The sequence below is a fragment of the Crocodylus siamensis genome, chromosome 3 (genome assembly GCF_052110815.1).
Source record: "Crocodylus siamensis isolate JL-2025a chromosome 3, ASM5211081v1, whole genome shotgun sequence".
NCBI classification, from domain to species: Eukaryota; Metazoa; Chordata; order Crocodylia; family Crocodylidae; genus Crocodylus; species Crocodylus siamensis.
In genome coordinates, this window is record NC_143397.1 from 136,221,322 (window position 1) to 136,242,042 (window position 20,721).

Here is a 20,721-nt window from a genome sequence, read left to right on the forward strand (position 1 = left end):
AACAACTTTGCTAGAGATCAAGTAAAATATTTGCATTACATACAAACTTGCTTTCTGGAGCATTGTACTGTGCAGTACATAGAAACATCTTTCCTCTTTCAGTAAAAGTTCTTGCAATTTAAAGTTAGAATAATGAGGAACCGAGACAGAAAACACTGGATTTTTTTCTTCCTTTCCAATAAACATTGTTAAGCCAAATCATGTATAAGGTAGTAGAGTGGATTAAATTTAAATTCTTAATGGTTTAATTATTAGAAATATTGCTGAGATCTTTGACCCTTTGGTTTCACAAGATAAAATCTTATCTATGGAAGTGAAAAGTGCATGTGGAAATGTTTAGTCTGGCTTATAATTCTGTGCCTATCTTGATAGAAATGTTTAGTGGGTGTATTTGATTATCAAATGTGATACTTTTGTTTAAGTTGTGTTCTATAATTATCTTTTGCCTTTTCCCCCTCTTTTTAGGCTGATATGCTCAGGTCATTAGCTAATACAAAACCAACAGTAAATGAACAGGATCTAGAAAAATTGAAGAAGTTTACAGAAGACTTTGGTCAAGAAGGCTAAACCAAAGATCATTGCAGATCGTTTGAACTTGTTTTTGCTTTAAATATTTTTTGTGTCCTTATTGATGGCACTTCAAATAATTGCCAATTAAATCACTCCCTTCTTACTTTGCACATGGAATAGAAGGTATCTTTGCAAAAAGACCCTAGAGCTTTTGTATTGTACTGTTTTCCTCCAATGTCTATTAAGTATCTTTTATTAAGAGGTAAAATTAAGAGTATAATTTTAGGATGATATTGCAAAGCAAGTGATGTGGCAAATTCTATTAAAAACTTAGAACCCCCTTACAATATTAGTTACATTTTAGTAATGTTAGCTTTTAGATCATTTGTTGTAGATGTGGCTGTAAGCTACATGAACTTCCAGTAGACCCAGTGGAAGATGGCCCCCTTCTCTTCCCCCCCTCCCACTTTTTTTAATTTAACTGTCAGGTATTCTCGGTGTCAGTCAGTGTGCCTGCATAGTAATGGCTATATTTTCATTTAGAAAAATGCAATACATTTTTCTGCTAAAACATTGCTGGTGGGGGTTTCCTGTCAAATAAGCACAGAACACTGTGATGGGGAGTAAAGATTTTTGAATTTATATAATGACCAGTACTTTGTTAAATAGTGATATTGACCTAATATTTGCAGCTCCCCCATTCTGTTGAAAAATTGCCTTAAAACAGGAAGTTGTTGGTTTTTAACCCTGCTAGTTGGTAGGCATCTGTCACTGTGCAGTCTAGCAAAGACACATTAAATGTAAGTATCTTGGAAGAAACTTCACTTAGTTTTTTTTAATTCAGATTTTTCTGCAGTTTTGACTAAATGTACTGAAAAAGTTTTAGAGGACTATCTCAGGAGTTTCTGTAGTTGAGGCCAGCAAGTATAGCTAGTTATTAGATGTTGTAAGAGAGGTACTACTGGTATTATCTTTTAATTTTTATTATCAGACCCCAAGAAACTGGAGGAGGAAGTAGTAGGAGGTCTGGCCAAAAACTTTGAGGTGGTGGTTTAAATTAAAACCTTTCTGATCAGTCCAGGGCATACTGTATATCTGTTTGTTGCTTACATTTCTGGGGTAAGGCTGGCATCTGAGCAAAAAAGTCATAACGGGTTACTTCCATGGTTGGTTTTGTTTTTTTTTGTTTTTTTTAAAGGAGTTTGAATTTTAAGATATGTTTGAATGTAACTTACAGCATTATAATGTCAGCAATGAGTTGTGCCTTTGTAAGTTTGCACTGGCTGTAGATATGAAAGAGCATTTAGATATCTATAGTACAATACATTCCATTAACATTGTAAATTTCTCTCATGCATATATATGCTTTGTTTAAACTAACTTGCATTTAAATAAATTTGCACATTTCATATCTATACACACACACACGCGCGCGCGTGCGCATACAGACTATATGGCCACCTTTTTTCATGGGTTTTGGTTTTCTTTTATGTACATATTTGTGTACTTTACAAATCGTTGAGACTGGTGAAATTTTGCTGTGCTTGAATGAAGTAAAATGTCCTAGTACATTATTGGACACGTTCTTTGAGTTTTTCTTCAATGTTCAATCTTCAGAGGGGCCCTGGACAAATTTTCTATTACATCTCATAGATGCAATTTACTACTGGATGTTAAACTTAGGAACAGTTATCTTTTCTGCAGTATAATATTATACAGAAGCAATCGGGTAAAGATTTCTCTTGCAAGCCTCATAACACCAAGAGTTTATTTCTAGTTTTGCATACACCCACTATTCCATACTATGTATACTCAGCTGTGACACGCATGCCTTAGCTTTCTATTGCACCTTGTGTTCATAATTCCAAATATTTGCAACTTTGATGTCATTTGAAACTTCAGATCCTTATTGTAATAATCCTGGGGTTCAGAGAGATTTATCCTTGGGCAGACCCATTTATTCTGGATCACCATTAGTGGGTCACCATTAGTTCAACTCTGTTAATCCCTTAATGTTGTTTAATGCATTAGAATAAAAATGTATACCTGTCAAATTTGAGTAACCTCTTGTTTGCTCAGTTGTGGGAAGGGTTCTGTATGTAATATTTTGCTGTATCTGTAAACATCTTGGGTGTTCTATTGTAAAAAATGAAAATGGATTTAAGCAATATGGGGTAGATTGGCAAAGTTGGCATTATACAGATATGTCCAGCTAGTGTGTGATATACATCTCACACTATCTATATATCACACCGTAGCTGGACTCTTCAACCCTCAGAAAAAACCCACTGGCATGTAGTTATGTGTGGGAAATAATATTGCAAATAAACAGTAGTGTTTAAAGTATCAGACTTCAACCTACAGAAAACTTTTCAGTGTTTTTTTTTTCCCTAGAAGGAAATATTGAAAGAAATGAAACATAAGATGTCAAAATGTAATCAGCTGATCTTAATTTTGTGAAGTACAAATAAGGAATAAAACATTTTTTTGTTTTTCTTAAGCTTTCAGTTTTAAACTACAGGTTCATAACTAAAGTAACTTTAAGTCTATGAAGGATTATGTTTGATTGCTTAGACTATTAGAAGTTAAAATTCTGTATATGCTAGGAAAGATAATTGACCATACATTCAATATAAGGTATGAAGTATGACTTGATTTAGCTTCATATTAACATACAGGGCAGTCTTAGACTTGGTATATTTCAGACTTCAGTGGTCATTTCATTTGGAATGCCTCATTTTTTTCCCCACAGAAGATCTTTTCCCTTAAGTGGAACAGTACGCTTAGTGAAATAAGGTTGGCTTATTCTCTGTTAAATTGGTTGGTATGGAACACATTCATTAATTGAAGTTACACTAAATACTTGTAAACACTCCAGCAGCTTTGGAGGGGCTTCACTGAATAAGATGGGTTTCATGGAAAAATATGTGGTAATGTAATTTGAAAACAGTATCATAATGTAGATGCAAAAAGGAGTGCACTTAAGATTGTCCAGACAACCTGAATTCTAAATTTGCAAATCTTGGGGTACCTTATGTTGCAACTTGAATATGTGTTAATACAATTGTTTTTTGTGTTTCCCTGCTGACTTTTACACTCGGATATTTTTCAAGGTGCAATAAATGGATTATTATTCACTAGTCAGAAAAGCAAATGAAAATGATCCTAAAAACTGCACAGCGTTTTAGGGTTTTGAATGTTTAACAGGAACAAAATTGGTGAAGTAGTAACCCATTCACCTACCACAAAATGTTGGCTCAAATTTGTGTATTAGTACTTTAGAAACAAGCTACTATGTTTTTATGGAATACCATATTTTCTATCATACCATGCCCTCCCAAATAAGATGCACTTTGTTTTGGGAAGGCAAATTAAAGACAGATTTTCTTCAAGAGTTGTGGCTGAATGAGGCTGCATGAAGCAGGGATAGAGTCTACTCTTCAGCATCACTTGATCTTTCTGTGCAAAGTTTGCCACTCAAATTTTAACTCCATAATAACTGCTGTGGTATTGGTGGCTGCTTTGCAAAAACCTGCTACAAATTTGGCAGCGACTGAGTCTCCTGTTCCCAGGAAGAGAAAAGAGGGCAACACAGCTCCCAGAAGCCATTATGGCACCCCCATGGCTTCAATTCTGGCATGAACATCTCCATTTACAACACACATGCTCCAGTTCTAGATTGAAGGTTTTTCTGAAAGGATGTGTGTAGTATGTGAGTGAATATGGTCATACTAAAAGTTTTAAAGAATAGTTTGGAAATCCAAAAACAGACTTACTGTAGACTGGAGATCTGAATTTTCCACATACAACTGTGTATAGCCAACCTGTTATCCTTTTGATCATCTTCCCAGGAGACTCTACCTACCAGTTCCCTGAGTTTTGTTGTGGTCTGATTTGGTTGGTTATTTTAATTCTGCTCTCTGATTTTCATAGAATGGTGAACTTTGTATTATCACTTCTACTCAAGTTACTTTCCACTACTTAAGATTTCATCCAGTTCCATCCTACTGGAACCGAATCTAAAAGCAGATTTCCCCAATATTTTCTTCTACTTTCTTATTCCCCGTATGTTCCAGGAACTTAATAGACTGTCTAGGTTAGGGGTGTTAGAATTCATCTGGGTCCATGGGCCAGATGAGTGGTGTGGGGTGGGTCCGTGAGCTGGATAAGTTGGTGCATGGCTGGCCCTGGAGATCAGATTGGGCCTACAGACCCAGACTGGATCCAGCATATGGCACTGAACCAAGCCAATCTGGGACTGCACTGCATTCAGCAGGCAGTCCAAGACCCATTCTGCATGCAGCACCTGACCCAGATCAGCTGGGGCAGGTACCACATGTGCTATGTGGGGCAGCACTAGAACCAGATAATGGTGTTCTGCAGGCTGTATTTTTGATACCCCTGTTCTAGGGGCATGTGCCCTATCACCTTGATGTTTCTGGGCAAAGATGCACTTGATTATGCCCTACCTCCTTAGTCCTGCTCCTTGTGGCTCCTATACAGCAAGCCCAGAAATGCAGCAGGGAAGCCAATCTGTGTGTACTCTCCTACAGCCACTTTCAGGATCTGTCTTCAGTATGCTTGACACATTTCTTCCCACCCATCTAAATACCATTTCTTTTGACTCTTCACTTGCTGTGCTGTAGACGCATTGAGTAAGAGAACTCCGGCCTGAGGAATTTTCATCCAATAGTCTGACCATCAAGGAATAAATTTCTCTGGGATTTGTGAGCACATGCCCCCGTTTTGAGTGCAAGGCCATAATTTCTTTCTCTGTTCTCTTCCCTTGCCTACCCAGATGGATTTAAGCAATATGGAGTAGATTGGCAAAGTTGGCATTAAGTTATCTGCCCCACCTTCTTTAATCATAAACTGTAAGGTAAAGCCAGTCTTTTCAAAGATGTAATATGTGCTTTGCAATTTTATTAACTTCATAAACCAAAATTCCCTCTCAATCATTTCCCAGTGATCTATGAGATTTGTAGGTGAGAATTACTAGGGATCCCTAGTCTGGACAATTCCCCCTTGCACATCCCCTATCTGTCTACCCTCTCAGATCAATCTAGGTAAAGTGGGACTTGAAGCAGCCACTGCTTCCCATGTCTTCCCCAGAGCAAGATTACTCCAATCTGGAGAAGGCATGGAGAGCAGGGCAGAGGGGGCAGGTGCAGGCTAAATGCCTATACTGCTTCCTCTTCAGGAAATGTTTTAGCTGTGGAAACTTCTCAGAAATGTCCACTGCTGGAAATGAATGCCTTTTCAAGCCTTAGTTACAATATGCTGTTGTTAGCATTGGTAGAGGATACAGATGCACAACAGGGCACTTCTGCACCCTAGGGAGCAGCTGTGGCTGGAGACAGGCCAGCAGTATAGTCCTCTCCCTCCCCTCCTCAACTGACTGATCTGTTCTTACTATGACTAGAGACCACTGATGGTCTCTGGTCTTGAGCTGCCTGCAAGTACCACTGGTAGGCAAGCAGCCCCAGTGTTTTTTTGTTGTTGTTAGTCCTCAGAGCTCCTGTGGGGCTTTTCCTTGGGGTCCTGCAGCCAATAAATTGGCTTTTGCTTGCATTTTTAATTGCAGGGAAGGAACTTATCACCATGACTGTCAGAGTGTGGGCAAGAGCCTGTCCTCTAGCACCCCGACAGCACTGTGGGGGGAGAGGGGGGCCTGGCCTGTGATGAAAGCACCAGGAAGGGGGGCAGTTACATGGCCAGCAGAGCTGGAGCTCTTCCAGCCACACCACCCTTATAATTCCACCCTATTTGATGCAACTAGATCAGCAAGACTGAGCAAGGAGCAGTGTACCTTGCAAGTTCCAGGAAGCCAGCCACTCCCTCTCCCTTCCTCCCTCCTCCCTCTTGAATGTGGGAGCTTGAGGGATACTGGTGGGCTGGAATACCTGTCCAAACATTACATTTGTGGTGGATATGCCATTTTGGGAACAGATCTGCCATTTTATTTTATCCCATGACAAACAGTTTAAAGAGTAGGTCACTGTTGCAGGAAACTGGTATATGGATCATGAGAAAAGTAATATCTGCCAAGATCCACCCTGTATTTTTTTTGTCCCTTGTACTGTCTTGAGTGCAACCTGAAAAATGCTCTGCATTTGAAAGCTTGTGCAACTCTATCTCAACTAAACAGTCGGTCCAATAAAAAAATGTAGCCCTAAGAAATACTTGCCTCACAAATTCTTGCAGTGAGGATGACAAAGGCCACATTAGTGAAACCTTGCCATGGCTCTTAAGTGCCAAAAAAGCAAATATTTTCTTTTTGACCTTCTTTGCCACTTCTTTAGAATTTACCCCAATTTAAAAGAATGTCTTTATAAGCACATATGTTAATTGTCTTGTACATATCCACATTAATAACTAAATTCATCTATACAATGAAGGAATGAGGCTGTGGAACATCTATACCATGTACGTGGAACCACATGGCATAGGAAATCAAAATCACCTTATTTAGTCCTGTTATCTTTCAGTATGTACAATTCAGTGTCCACAGATCTTTGATTCGGAATGTGCATTCTGGTCTAGGCCTGCATATTGCAGTGGATCCTAAAGAGAGCATTACGATTTACTTCCGTGCAGGGCTAGCTACCCCACCTTTGAGAGAGTATCTTGACAGACAGTGATGTCATCTTCCCGGTCCATCAGATTTACTTCTGAAGCAGCAATAGTTGATAATATTCTTAAAAAGCATTGTGCACAGTGAGGAATATTGCATTTTCAATTTTTGCACCTGAGATCTTCCATAGAATGATTATTTAGGCTGGTTTCTATTCTGATTCTCTGGATTGTTAAGTGTTTCACCTTATTCTGGGGCCATTGGTGCTTGACTTTCAACTACCACAAATCTCAACTGAGTTAAAAAAAGTCAGTATTTGTGGATTGTACACAAAGACATCAGTGTCAGCATTGGAAGAAGGTGCAAAACTCTAGAGCTCTTGGTTCAGGGATGATGCTTTTAATTAGACCAACTAAGAAATTGGGGGGGAAAATATCTTTTGCGATCTTCTTCGTTGGTCTAATAAAAGTCATCATTTCTGAACCAAGAGTTCTAGAGTTCTGCATTTCTTTTTTCTCAGACCAACACAACTACCGAATACATCCCTAAAACATGGAAAATGCCAAATATTAGCCAATTTTTTGGATTTAAACTTCATTACTGAACAACAAGAAAGATTTCCAAGAACCTTGCCTGCCTACATCCTTAGACCAACACAGCTACAACCAAAACCCAAAGAAAGATTTCTACACCTCCCTGCCTTTCTGCCACTTGACACCACCAGGGAAGGAATGCTTTATCTGCACATCAAAGAGCCACTTACAGAGGCACTCTCATGGGTCCAGAGGGACAGACTTCCATCTTCAGCTTCCTCTGTACAAAAATGAAGTTTATTTTTTACCTATGGAGACGTTTTACACTCTCTAATTTTCCCTGAGCCTGAGGAACGGTGCATGTGTCTGAAATCTTGCGGAAAAAGATTTTTTTTATTTTATTTTGCAGTTTCATAGTTGGTCTAATAAAAGGCATCATCTCTGGACCAAGAGTTCTAGAGTTTTTTGCATTTTGTTTTGGTCTCAGACCAACACAGCTACCAAATACATCCCTGAAACTTGGTGAAAGGTGTACATTTTTGTCTTTCCATCTATTAAAACACATTTACTGTATTCCATGCTTACACAACTTCTGATGAAGTAGGTCACCTACAAAATTTTAACATGTTCCTGAATGAGTTAGTCTCTAAGGTGCCGCCCTGCCTTCTGTCTGATTCTAGACTAACATGCCTAACTGCCTTTCTTTGTGCCTAGGTAAATAAACACTGGAGAGGGACAATTAGTCTTGTCACTTAAAGAGAAAATGGTTTGATAATGATTTTTCCCTTTACTGACATTTAAACAGCAGTTTCTACCTGCCTTTGTCTTATTCTTTTAATGCAGGGGTAGGCAACCCCCAGCATGTGTGCCAGAGAATGGCATGCGAAAGCATTTTTCTTGGCGCACGTGCCTCATGGCAGATAACAGGGGAGCCACAAGGGACCTGATCCTTGTTGTGACAGTGCAGCTCCAGCTCCTTCCCTGCCATCCATCTTGCACATGTGCATCCACATATGCACTTGCCACCGGCAACAAGCCAGGCCAGAATTCCTCAGATCCTGGTGGAGCTGCTTGCAGCCTCCCTGCCACCTGCTGTGAGCTGCCCAAGCTCTATGGCAGGCAGCAGTGGCCTGCCCAGAGCCTAGCCCAGCTTTGACAGGCAACTGGGAGGCTGCAAGTAGCTGCACTATGGTCTGCGGAGTCCTAGCCCAGCTCATTGCTGGTGGTGAGTTCACATGTGCCTTGGGTCACGTGGCAAGGAGGGGCCAGGGCTGTGCTGCCACAGCAAGGCTCAGGCCCCTTCTGGCTCCCTTGCTGTCTGCCTTTGGCATACCAACATCTTACAAGTCAAGGCTGTGGGCATTGCTAACCCCTGTTTTAATGTGCTTTTAAATTAATTTTTCTTCCTCACTTTCTTCCTTCCAATTATTCTCTCTTCTAGCTTCATTTTCTTCTGTTGCCTCCATGCTTCTGTTTCATCTTCTCGATTTTTTTTTTTCTTCTTTTTTTTAATGCTATATAGTTGGTCCAATAAAGGTTATCGCCAAAAAAACTTCTGCTTCTTGCAAATGTCCTAGCCCATTACACCTACAGCAGTACTCCAACCCTTTCTCTTATAAGGCAGAAAAAAGATAAACAGGGAAATCTCTGTATTGTTTTATCCTTCAACTTTATTTCAAAGTGAAAGATTTTTTCTTTTTCCTTTTGCTATATTTTTCCTTCTTTTTCTATTGAACTACAAGATGTGTACAGAAAAATAAACAAAATAGTTTTTTTTTTCTTGTTTTTTTTTAACTTCTTTTCTTTCAGAGTTGCAGGGCAAAGAGGTACTTGGAATCTGCTCCTAGTCATTAATTAACAGCAGTAAATGTAATGCTGCTGATTTGTTTTTCTACCCATTTCTATTCTATACAGGCTGTTAGTGGTATCAGTTGTTTCAGAGTGGAGACAGGTAAATGAGAATTATAAGCAGCTCTTGCTGTTGTTGTATATAATACCAATACTAGTACTGCATTGGGAGGGAACTGTTTACACTAGAGTCCCTGGCTTCCTGCCTCTTCATGTTTAGGTTCCAGGTTGGAGGAGGGTGACTAAATAAGCTGTAAGAGTCTCTGAATCAATTCCCACTTCAATTAGGTAGAAGCAGCTTCTAATCTGTGGATACTGATCCCTGCCATGCAATCTTCAGTAACCAGGATCCATGTTGTATAACTGGAACTAGGAATAAGTATGTTCTTGCCAGCTCTCTAGATATCAAACTCTTGCTACAAGGAAACAGAAGGAAATTTAATGTTTGTCAAAAACTGAGTGAACAAAGCCAGCTGAATCCTTTTTTTTGGACGAAAGACTTTTTGCAAACTTGGTGAACAACTGGAAGAAATAGTAGTATTAGGGCTTCCAAGATTTCCAAAATATCCGACTGCAAAGACAATGGAAAATTTGGAGAGGCTGGCATGAAACCGCATGCAGAATGAGTAGTAACCAGCTCCAGAGACGCAGGAAAATACATTCTAGTAGAACAGGGGTCGCAATCTCCAGCCTACCAATTAATCCTATCCTGACCCAGCCCTGGCTGCAGCAGAGCAGAGTGGCATGAGGCACAGCCCTCCCTCCTCAGGCTCTCAGTGGTGGCTGGTGGGCCAGATAGGATCAGTTGGTACACCCGAGCCCTCAACAGCTCACCAAAACTCATTAAGTTGGCCCTTCAGTCCAAATAATATCCTCATGCTTCTACTACAGGAGTGGGCAAACTAGTGGTTTCTATGCAATTTGGAAATTTTAAGAATACAGTAATACAGGAATGTCAGCTGGAAAAGGTAGGCTTTTAAAAAAAACAAAAAACCCAAAACAACTATTTGATACGACCACAGACTTTTGAAATCAATCTTGGGATTTTTTAGAGAGATGTTTTCTTGGACCAACTGCATAGTTAGAATAGAGTTAGACAGGCTTTTGAATGCAAGATCTTTTTCAAGTCTGAGGAATAGAAGTCAGCACAGTACAGTAAAAAAAGAAAACAATTGGAAGAGGTGGGAGAAAGCAATTTCCAGGGGTAGCAGACAAACAATTAGATGAAGAAAAGAGCTGAGTACTGGGAGATCAAGGCCTGTCAAAAGGCAGAAGTAGTCATTCTTGCCTTTCATGCATAATAATTCAGGATCGGGTCAGTTTCTTATGTTCTATAAAAACCAACATTAGTGTTGAGCCTTTGGTTTTTAGTGTCCAGCCAGCTTGTGCATTTTTGTTTCCATATTTGTCCTTTAAAGATGTTAGGTATATTTCCCTTGAGCACAAGGATAGTGTGGTCAGAGAGGGAATGGTTGTTCTGTGAGAAACATGCTCCTAACAGTTTGTGTGTGTGCATGTTCTTTATAATTTTTTTTCTGTGAGAATTCCTTTGGGTGCATAGTTGTTTAGTATTAGCTATGTAGTTGCCATGAAGGCATGCTGCTTTGGATCAGATATCACGTGTGTAGGAACCATGGATTTTGCTGGCTTTGTTATGGGGGGCATTTATTGTAGTAGCAGTTGAGATGTGTTATTAGGTTAAGCATTTCTTGCTGTAACAGGGTGAATATTAATCCTGTTCCTTATGAGGGGGTTTACCAAGTTGAGGTGAGTGATCAGGTAGGGAATGCAGGTCAAAGGCAGTATAGCACGGGGACTTGGTCTGGGAGCACACCAGGAAGCAATCACAGTGTAATGATCACACCAGTGGCTGGTGGGGATAGGTAAAACAGACTAGGAAGGGAGTAGTTCTTTGACCCCTGGGGCACTTGAAGAGGAGAGAGAGATGTAGCCAGTAAAAGCGGCAAAGGAAAGGAGGAACTATGGAGAGTCGGCAAGAAGGAAAGAGTCGGAAGGGACCTAGACAGATCATCAGATCTAACCCCCTGCCCTGGGCAGGAACGGGTGCCAGGGTCATATCACCCCAGCCAAATACCTGTTAACCCTCCTCTTGAAGACCCCCCAAGGTCACAGAGACCACCACCTCACTTGGGAGCCCATTACAGAGCCTGGCAGCCCTGACTAAAGTAATGTCTCCTGATGTCCAGCTTGAACCTTCCCTCTAACAATTTGTGGCCCTTATTCCTAGTAACCCTGTGTGGGGCCCAGGGGAACAGAGCCACCCTCAATTTCCACTGGTCCCCCTTGGTGAGTTTGCAAACGACCACCAGATCCCCTCTCAACCTTCTCTTGTGGATGCTGAATAAGTTCAGGCCCTTTAGCGTCTCCTCATAGGGCCTGCCCTGCTGCCCCTGGACCATGCCAGTGGCCCTCCTCTGAACCCTCTCAGTGCTAGCCACATCCCTCTTGAAGTGCAGCGCCCAGAACTGGATGCAGTACTCCAACTGTGGCCTGACCAATGCCACATAGAGGGGAAAGGTCACCTCCCTGGACCTGCTTGTTGTGCATCTACAGATGCATCACAAGGTGCGGTTCGCCTTACTGACCACTTCCTGGCATTGGCAGCTCACTTTCATCCTGGAGTCAACAATGACTCCAAGATCCCTTTCTGCCACCGTGTTGACAAGAAGGGTGTTCCCCAGCCTATAGGCATATTGCAGGTTCCTTCTCCCTAGATGCAGCACCCTGCACTTGTCTGAGTTGAATTTCATCCTATTCTCATCTGCTCGCCTCTGTAATTTGTCTAGATCTAGCTGGATTTTGTCCCTCCCCTCCAGCGTGCCCACCTCGCCCCACAATTTGGTGTTGTCAGCAAATCTGGACAGCATGCATTCCCACCCACATCAAGATTGCTGATAACGATGTTCAACTGTCTGCAACCCATTCTTGTCAATAAATTAGGAGACTATGGCATTGATGCCTACACAGTTGGATGGGTAAAGAATGGTGGGTAAAGAATTGGCTGGTGGGGCGCACCCAGAGAGTAGTGGTGGATGGGTCATATTCAACCTGGCAAGATGTGAGCAGCGGGGTCCCCAAGGGCTTGGTCCTTGGGCGCACACTGTCCAAGTTTGCTGATGACACTAAGATGTGGGGGGATGTGGACACACTTGAAGGGAGAGAGAGGCGGCAATAGATTTAGACAGACTACAAAAGTGGGCAGACAAAAATAGGACGGGGTTCAATGTAGACAAATGCAGGGTGCTGCACCTGGGGAGAAGGAATTTACAGCGTACATACAGGCTGGAGAGTTCCCCTCTTGAAAGCACAGAGGCAGAATGGGATCTTGGAGTCATTATTGATTCCAAGATGAACATGAGCCGCCAATGCCAGACCGCAGCCAGCAAGGCCAGCCATACCTTGTCATGCATCCGAAGGTGCATCTCAAGCCAGTCCAGAGAGGTGATACTCCCCCTCTGTGCGACTTTGGTCAGGCCGCAGTTGGAGTACTGCATCCAGTACTGGGCACCGCACTTCAAAAGAGATGTGGCGAGGCTGGAGAGAGTTCAGAGAAGGGCCACCCACTTGGTGAGAGGGCAGCAGGACAGGGCCTACGAAGAGAGACTGAGGGACCTGAACCTGTTCAGCCTCAGCAAGAGGAGGCTGAGGGGGGACCTGGTGGATGCCTACAAACTCATCAGGGGAGATCATCAGCAAATAGGTAGAGCCCTTTTCTCCCCAGCACCACCTGGGGTGACAAGGAACAATGGTAATATGCTGATGGAGAACAGGTTTAGGTTAGAGGTCAGAAGGCAATATTATTTTACAGTTAGGGTGGCCAGAATCTGGAACCAACTTCCTAGGGAAGTGGTCCCTGCAAATTCAAGAGGAGGTTAGAGGCTCACCTGTCTGGGGTCTTGTGAACCCAGCATTCATTCCTGCCTGTGGCAGGGGGTCAGGCCAGGTGATCTGATCAGGTCCCTCCTGACCCTAGCTACTATGAACTATGAAACAGTACAGGCCCCATGAACCAAACCCTGGGGGACCCCACCACCCACATCCCTCCAGCTCAAAAACGACCCATCTACCACCACTCTCTGGGTGCCGCCCATCTGACTGTGTAGGCACCAGTGTTGCAGTCACCAAGTTTTTTTAAAAGAATGTGGTGGGAAACCATGGCAAATGCCTTCTTAAAGTCCAGAAAGACTACATCCACCCCAACACCCTCAACCAGGGACTTTGTGACCTGATCATAAAAAGAAACCAGGTTAGTCAGGCAGGACCTGCCTTCAGAGATCCCATGTTGGTTGCCCCTGAGCATTACCTCCCCTGCTGGGCCCTTGCAGATGTGCTCCTTGATAATTTTCTCAAAGGTCTTCCCAAAGACCAAGGTAAGACTGACTGGCCTATAATTGCTGGGGTCCTCCTTTCTCCCCTTTGTGTAAATGGGGACCACATTGGCCCTTTTCCAATCCTCTGGTACCTGGCCAGTGCCCCCCAAGCACTCAGAGCTGTGCCAGGGGTCCCACTATGATCCCCACCAATTCCCTGAGCACCCTCAGGTGAAGAGCATCTGGACCTACTGATTTAAATATGTCCAGCCCCTCCAAAAGTACCCTAACTAGGTCGTCCCTGACCATAGGCATGGTGGTACCTCCCCATGGTTCATCCACAATTCTAGTAGGGAAGATGTCCTGGTCTCTGTTCAAGAATATGGAGGCAAAGAATTCGTTAGGACAGCTTTTTCATTTGCCACAATCACCAGATTGCCAAACCTATCCTGTAGGGGCCCCCCCACATTACCTGGTACTGCCGCCGCCTTATGTATTTGAAAAAGGACTTTTTATTATCCTCATGAACCACCATCCTTATTTCCATAAGACCAACAATCACCCCAAGCTCACCAAAAAAGCTACAAGGCCCCCCAGATACCACTGCACCTACTCTGAAGAGAACACCCATGACTGCCCATCTAAGCCAGCCTAAAATCTTCCTTTTTACAACAAGGAGACTCCAGCAGAGAAACAGATCATACATTTTAAAGAGCTATCCAAAGGCCTTGCAGTAAGCTGCTACAATGCAAAAAGGGAACCCCTCTGCCCACCCATGACACATTGGGGTAAGCGTGTTTGAGTAAAAGCCTATTAGAAGTTGGAAATTACTTTATTCTTCATGCCTTAAGTCTCTGAACTGGAAATCCTTAATAAATCAAGTTCTTTGCTTGTTTTGACTCATCTACCAAAATCATGCGGCTGACTAAAGTAAGGGTTTGGTATAATATGTTGGAAGAGATCTCTCAAAGAAAGTTTCTAAAGCAAGATGCTCATAAATGATGCATCATAATATTTATTTAGTTCACTTGGAATCTGATAGTAAGGAAAATGTAATCGGCAATATGCTTCAGTTATTTTGGAATCTTCAGTAACAGTTCAAGAGCTACATGACCAAACGAGCTGAGCATCCCTGTGCTATGACCACCATCTTTTATTGTATTGCTACCTTGTGTTCTGCTTGCCTGTTGTATCTTATACTTGGACTGTAAGTGGTTTGGAAAGGTGCCATGTTTTTGTTTTATATCTATATAACGCTTGGGACCCAGAGGGAGTAGGGCAAAGACTGCTGTAGCTAATTCAGTCTTACATAAGATACAAAGTTAGTTCTCAAAAATAAAACTATTTACAACCTGCTATACCAACTCATATCATAGCCACCCTTACATATTAGTCAGACAGCAAGTACAAACATCTAAATAAAAGTAGTTGCTACTCATCTTTAGGATTGTGAAGAAAAGCCTGTAGATGTAAACCCTAAAGACTCAAAAATAAGAAGGTAAATCATAAGCACCCAGCATTTGTTATTTTCTTTTTTAATTTCATGATTGTTAACTGATCTTGTGACTTTTGGTGCTGGACTCATGCCGCTGGGCATTTAGAGCTGGCAGCACTGCCTTAACCTCTATCCCAAAAGTCTTCAGTATTTTTTATTAGTTGGTTGTATTAGTTGCAGTTGTTATTTTTGGTTTCTGTTCTGTCTGAATTTTTGGAAATACAGGCATACCTCGGAGATATTGCGGGTTCGGTTCCAGACCACCGCAATAAAGCAAATATCGCAATAAAGCGAGTCACACATTTTTTGGTTTCCTAGTGCATATAAAAGTTATGTTTACACTATACTGTAGTCTATTAAGTGTACAATAGCATTATGTCTAAAAAAACAATGTACATACCTTAATTAAAAAATACTTTACTGCTAAAAAATGCTAACTGTCATCTGAGCCTTCAGCGAGTCATAATCTTTTTGCTGGTGGAGGGTCTTGCCTCGATGTTGATGGCTGCTGACTGATCAGGGTGGTGGTTGCTGAAGTTGGGGTGGCTGTGGCAATTTCTTAAAATAAGACAACAATGAAGTTTGCCGCATCGATTGACTCTTCCTTTCACAAAAGATTTCTCTGTAGCATGCGATGCTGTTTGATAGCATTTTACCCACAGTAGAACTTCTTTCAATAGTAACATCAAAGATCACAGATCACCATAACAAATATAATAATAATGAAAAAGTTTGAAATATTGCGAGAATTACCAAAATGCGACACAGAGACACGAAGTGAGCAAATGCTGTTGGAAAAATGGCGCAATAGACTTGCTCGATGCAGGGTTGCCACAAACCTTCAATTTGTAAAAAACGCAGTATCTGCAAAGCGCAATAAAGCAAAGCGCAATAAAATGAGGTATGCCTGTAGCACTGTATCACTATTCCCACAGAGATTGGGGACCAGGAAAGGCAGCCAATGAAAGTTGCTAATGAGGACTGAAAATCTGAATACCCGGGATTTGTCTGCTATTAACTCCAGCGGGGGTCAAAAGTCCACATTTAGAAAAACAGATGTACGATTTTTGTAGACTTGATATATTTCATGTGAACAGGACAATGAAACAAGGATGAGACTTATTAATACTCCTGTAGATATTACAGTGATGAGAGGGAATGACTGCAAAGGGGAACTTGCAGTACAGAATCATTTGGAAAAGCAAGAACTAGGGAGTTGCTCTGTAGCAGTTGCTGTTGCCTTTTTTTGTTTTCTTGCAGTTGTTGGGATTTGGCTGGATCCATGCAGTAGCCTTTTGGGAACACTCACTCCCTATTTATTCCAATTTTTTTTTTTTTTGGTCCCATCAGCAACATATTGAAGAGGGAGAATAGGTGGACACCTCAGCAAATTTTTCATTTTCCCACTTGCATTCTTGAGGATCTTTTCCTTCCCCTAGAGAACAGATTGATCCAAAACTTCCCCTATGTATTGGGTTCTATTACGGGAGGATTTGTTTATCAAGAAATATAGGACATTTGAATCGGTGACTACTCTGAGTGGGCCATCAACAATACATCACTCCATGCTCTTATTTAGAATCAATATAATCCCTTAAAATTTGCCAGCTGTTTGTGCTCACTAAAAGCAACATATTTGTTTACATGTTCTTCAGTCTGTATTATCTTTTGTTTTTGTTGTTTGGGGTTTTTATGCAAGATTTGGGTTCCTAATTTAAATGCACGAATTTAAAGAGAAATTGAAGTTTGGTGTCTCATCTAAATTCTTGATTGTAGGAAGGCTTTTGATAGTTTCCTGTGAGATTCTCATTAATAAACTAAAGCAGAGGTGTAGCTGGGCAGTTGTACAATGCCCAGGGCACCCCTTGCTGCCATGATAATGATTGCAAGTGCCCTGGTTACCACCTAGGGTGACCCCCGCCCCCATCCCTAATTGGGTCCTGGAATGGGAACCTCAAGTCCCGGTCCCAGGTTACAGAACTCTGGGACAGCATTTATCCTGGATTCACAGCATTGTGCAGGGATCCACAGAAAACAGCAAGTTTCCTCTTACAGGCTGGCAGCATTCCAGCCTGCAAGTGGCTACCAGGAGTGGGATGCATAGGGTGCCGCATGCATGTGCATGCCCACACATGTGCAGGTGGCTGAAACACAGCCAGCCAGCCTGGAGTGCAGCTCCTTGCAGGTAAGTGTATGGGGGGAAGGGAAGGGTGTAGGAGGGGACAGGAGAGGGAATGAGGCAGGAGCTGGGGTGCTGTCCAGCCAGGGTGGTGCATGGGGCTGGTATATAGAGTGGGAGAGAGCCCCCAGATTTGTGCGTGGGGTGCCCCCTGCCTGTTCAGCAGCAGTGGTGGTGATGGTAGTGTGGAGTTGTGCCCCCTCTTACTGCTGGATGGGGGGCATAGCCCATGTGGGGCTCCCAGAGAAAAGGCAGCAGAGTGGGGAGCCCTGAGCCTGCAGCAGGCAGTCTGCATCCACCCCTGCCCTGGCTTGTGGTCCAGCCATTGCAGCAGGGGGAGAGGAGGGGAAGGCGGGCATGTGTCCTGCCTTTCTCTTTTGAAAAGGTGGTCACCCTATTACTGCACCCCTCCCCACTTAAGTACACTACTGAGCTAAAGAAATAAAGACCATGGGTGTCAAATTCAATTCAGTATGCAAGCCATATTTATTGCCGGTATCAAGGGGATTAATTAACGGATCTTGTGCCACTCTACAGCAGCTGCTGCTGCCACTCACCCCATCACTGAGTGCCTCATTAGTGATTGAGAGCAAGTTCAGAGTGATTAAGTATAATAAATTCAGCAGTGAGAAAAGGGCCAGGGAAAGGTAGGGGTGAGAGCATGCCTGCTTTTATCAGCTGCTCCATTAAACCACTGGATGCTGGCTACGCTGACACAGCAGCTCCAGCATCCATGGCAAGAAACTCTGACACTAGGGTCATAAGCCCTTGGAAAACGTGGCAGGCCCAATGACCTACGTCTATGGGCTATATAAAAGGTGAACACTTAAGTGGCTAGATTATCATGATCAAAGAGTAGGCATTAATAGCTTGATGTCTAGCTAGGAGGAGGTATGTATTAAGGTTCTCCAGGGATCTGTCCTGGGTCTGGTATTGTTTAATATCTTCATTAAAGAGTTGTACAGTTCACAAATTTGCAGATTACATCAAGTTGGGTGGAATTGCAGACACTTTGAAAATTAAGATAAAGATTCAGAATGACCTTGGTATACTGTACAAAGGGACCACAATTCATTGAATGAAATTCAGCAAGTGCAACTGTGAAGATTGTTGGAATAGCACAATCACATGCACAAATATACAGACTAGGGAATGACTGACTAGGCTGCATTGGAGTAGAAAAGTACCTGGGGGTTACAGAGAACCAGAAAAACTGAAAATAAGCCAACAGTATGCTTATGTTGCCAAAAAAAAAAGGCACTACCTTATTGGACTGCGTTAATACAAGTGTCATTTGCAAGTCAGGGAAATGATTCTTCCACTCTTTTCCACACTGATGAGGTGTCAGCTGGGGTACTGTGTCCAGTTTTGGGCACTGCATCACAGGCAGCATGTGGATTAGGTTTTGGTGTAACCTATGGCCCATGGAACCAGCTGGTAGCAAGTCTGGATCCAGCCTTTGGAGCTGGGGTTTCAACAGTGTGGGGCTTTGTGAATGCCATGCTACTGTTGAGCAGCGGGAAGCTTGTTCTAGGCTGCAGCTAGGTGGCAGAAAGAAGCAGCAAAGACACCAGTGGCTGGGTTGTAGCACTGGCCTGCTGCCAGGGAATATTGTTGAACACTGATGTGGACAAATTAGAAAGCCCAGCAGAGTTACAAAAAATGATTAGGGGTCTGGAAGACAATCCCAGTTCTTTCAGCCCTTCCTCATAAGTTATTTAGTCTGGAGAAGATAACATTCAAATACCTGAAGCATGTATATGAAGGGTATGGTGATAAACTGTTCTCTGTGGCCACAGGGCAGACAACAGAAAACAATGGTCTTAAATTGGAGCAAGAGAAATTTAGATTGGATATTAAGAAGAACTTGGACACTATGAGGATTTTGGACGGGCTGCCCAGAGAGGTTGTGAAATCTCCATCCTTGGAAGTGTTTAAGAGCAAATTAGACAAACTTGACTGAGATGGTTTAGTCAAGGGATGATTTTGCCTTGAGTAAGAGAATGGACTTATTGAAGTCCCTTCTACCCTTGTTGTTCTATGATCCTCTTTATGTATCGCCTTTGACATCGGAGTTTAATTGCAGGGAACACATCCCATTGGTTTTACCTATTTTACAATCTTACTACATGCTACTATTAATAATTTAATTAAACATACCTATATACAGATGAGGAGAGGCTGGCAGGAAAGAGATTCCTGGTCTTTCACTGGTCTCATTCATGCAGAATCTAGAGAGGTTTCAGTTATTTATTAACATATGCTTTATATTCCATTTACCTCCTTATTGCAATGGAAATGACTGTATTTACATGCTACCACACACATCTTCCCAAAAATTAGCCTTCCAAAATTGGAGTGTGTGTTCTAAGCAGGGAAGCTGATGCCTGTGCTGGAATGGAAGCATGGAGGCATTGGAATGGCTGTTGGAAGCTGTGGTTCCTTCCCAGACAGCATGCAGCAGGGGTAGAGTCCATTCTTCAGCATTGGAACTAATTTTTAACCCTCTCACAGCCACTGCTCAATTGGAAGTAGGTTTTGGTGAAGCAGACAAAAATTGTTGCCAATTCAGCAGCAACTGTGAGCTGCTCAGCTAAAAGCCAGAGCCTCCAGAGAAAGGCAAGCAATGCTGAAGAGTAAACTCTTCCCCTGTTTCATGTGGTCAGCATTCAGCCTTGCCTCTAGAAAAAGCTTTATTGCTTTGCTCTGCAGTCCCAAAACACAGTATGTGTCTTATTTGGGGGAGTGTGGTGTGCAAGAAAATATGGTGTATAGGTTGGTTTGCTTTTAGGCCATCATGTTCCAGGTGCTCTATGAAGGCCAGATAGGAATGACAGAATGCATTTCTGCCAGACATCCCAAGTAAGAACTCCTAAGATGTGGGTTTAAAGCTACAAACATATATCTTTAACTTGTGGGGATCACACTTTTGGATGCAAGTTTTATAAAGTGCTTCCTCCTGACAATATAGAGCTTTCATTTTGCTGGAGTTTAACTGCAGACATTTTCCTGTCCACGTGTGGATCTTGCGTAAGTGTTACACTTATGCGTATGAGGTCTGACATTATTTTGTGAAGGATGGAAATGTGTTTTATCACATACTGCTGACACATGATCCAGTGAAGTTACATTTTTTTGTAATGAGACCATTCTGCAGCTGAACTGCCACTCTTCAGCATCAGTCCAGTGGTGGCCTGAGACCATTCTGCAACTGGAAGTCCAGTAGCAGTTGTATAATTTCCATCCATAAT

General features: G+C 42.4%; 1 protein-coding gene across 1 annotated transcript in view; it reads left to right on the forward strand.

Moving 5' to 3' along the window:
- Positions 1-2,564, forward strand: part of VPS4B (vacuolar protein sorting 4 homolog B) — a 41,772-nt gene extending 39,208 nt beyond the window's left edge. The window contains exon 11 of the mRNA XM_090039297.1: positions 466-2,564. Coding sequence (XP_089895423.1) covers positions 466-567 — 102 coding nt within the window. The 3' untranslated portion in view covers positions 568-2,564. The remainder of the gene's footprint in view (positions 1-465) is intronic.
- The last annotated feature ends 18,157 nt before the right edge of the window (positions 2,565-20,721 follow it).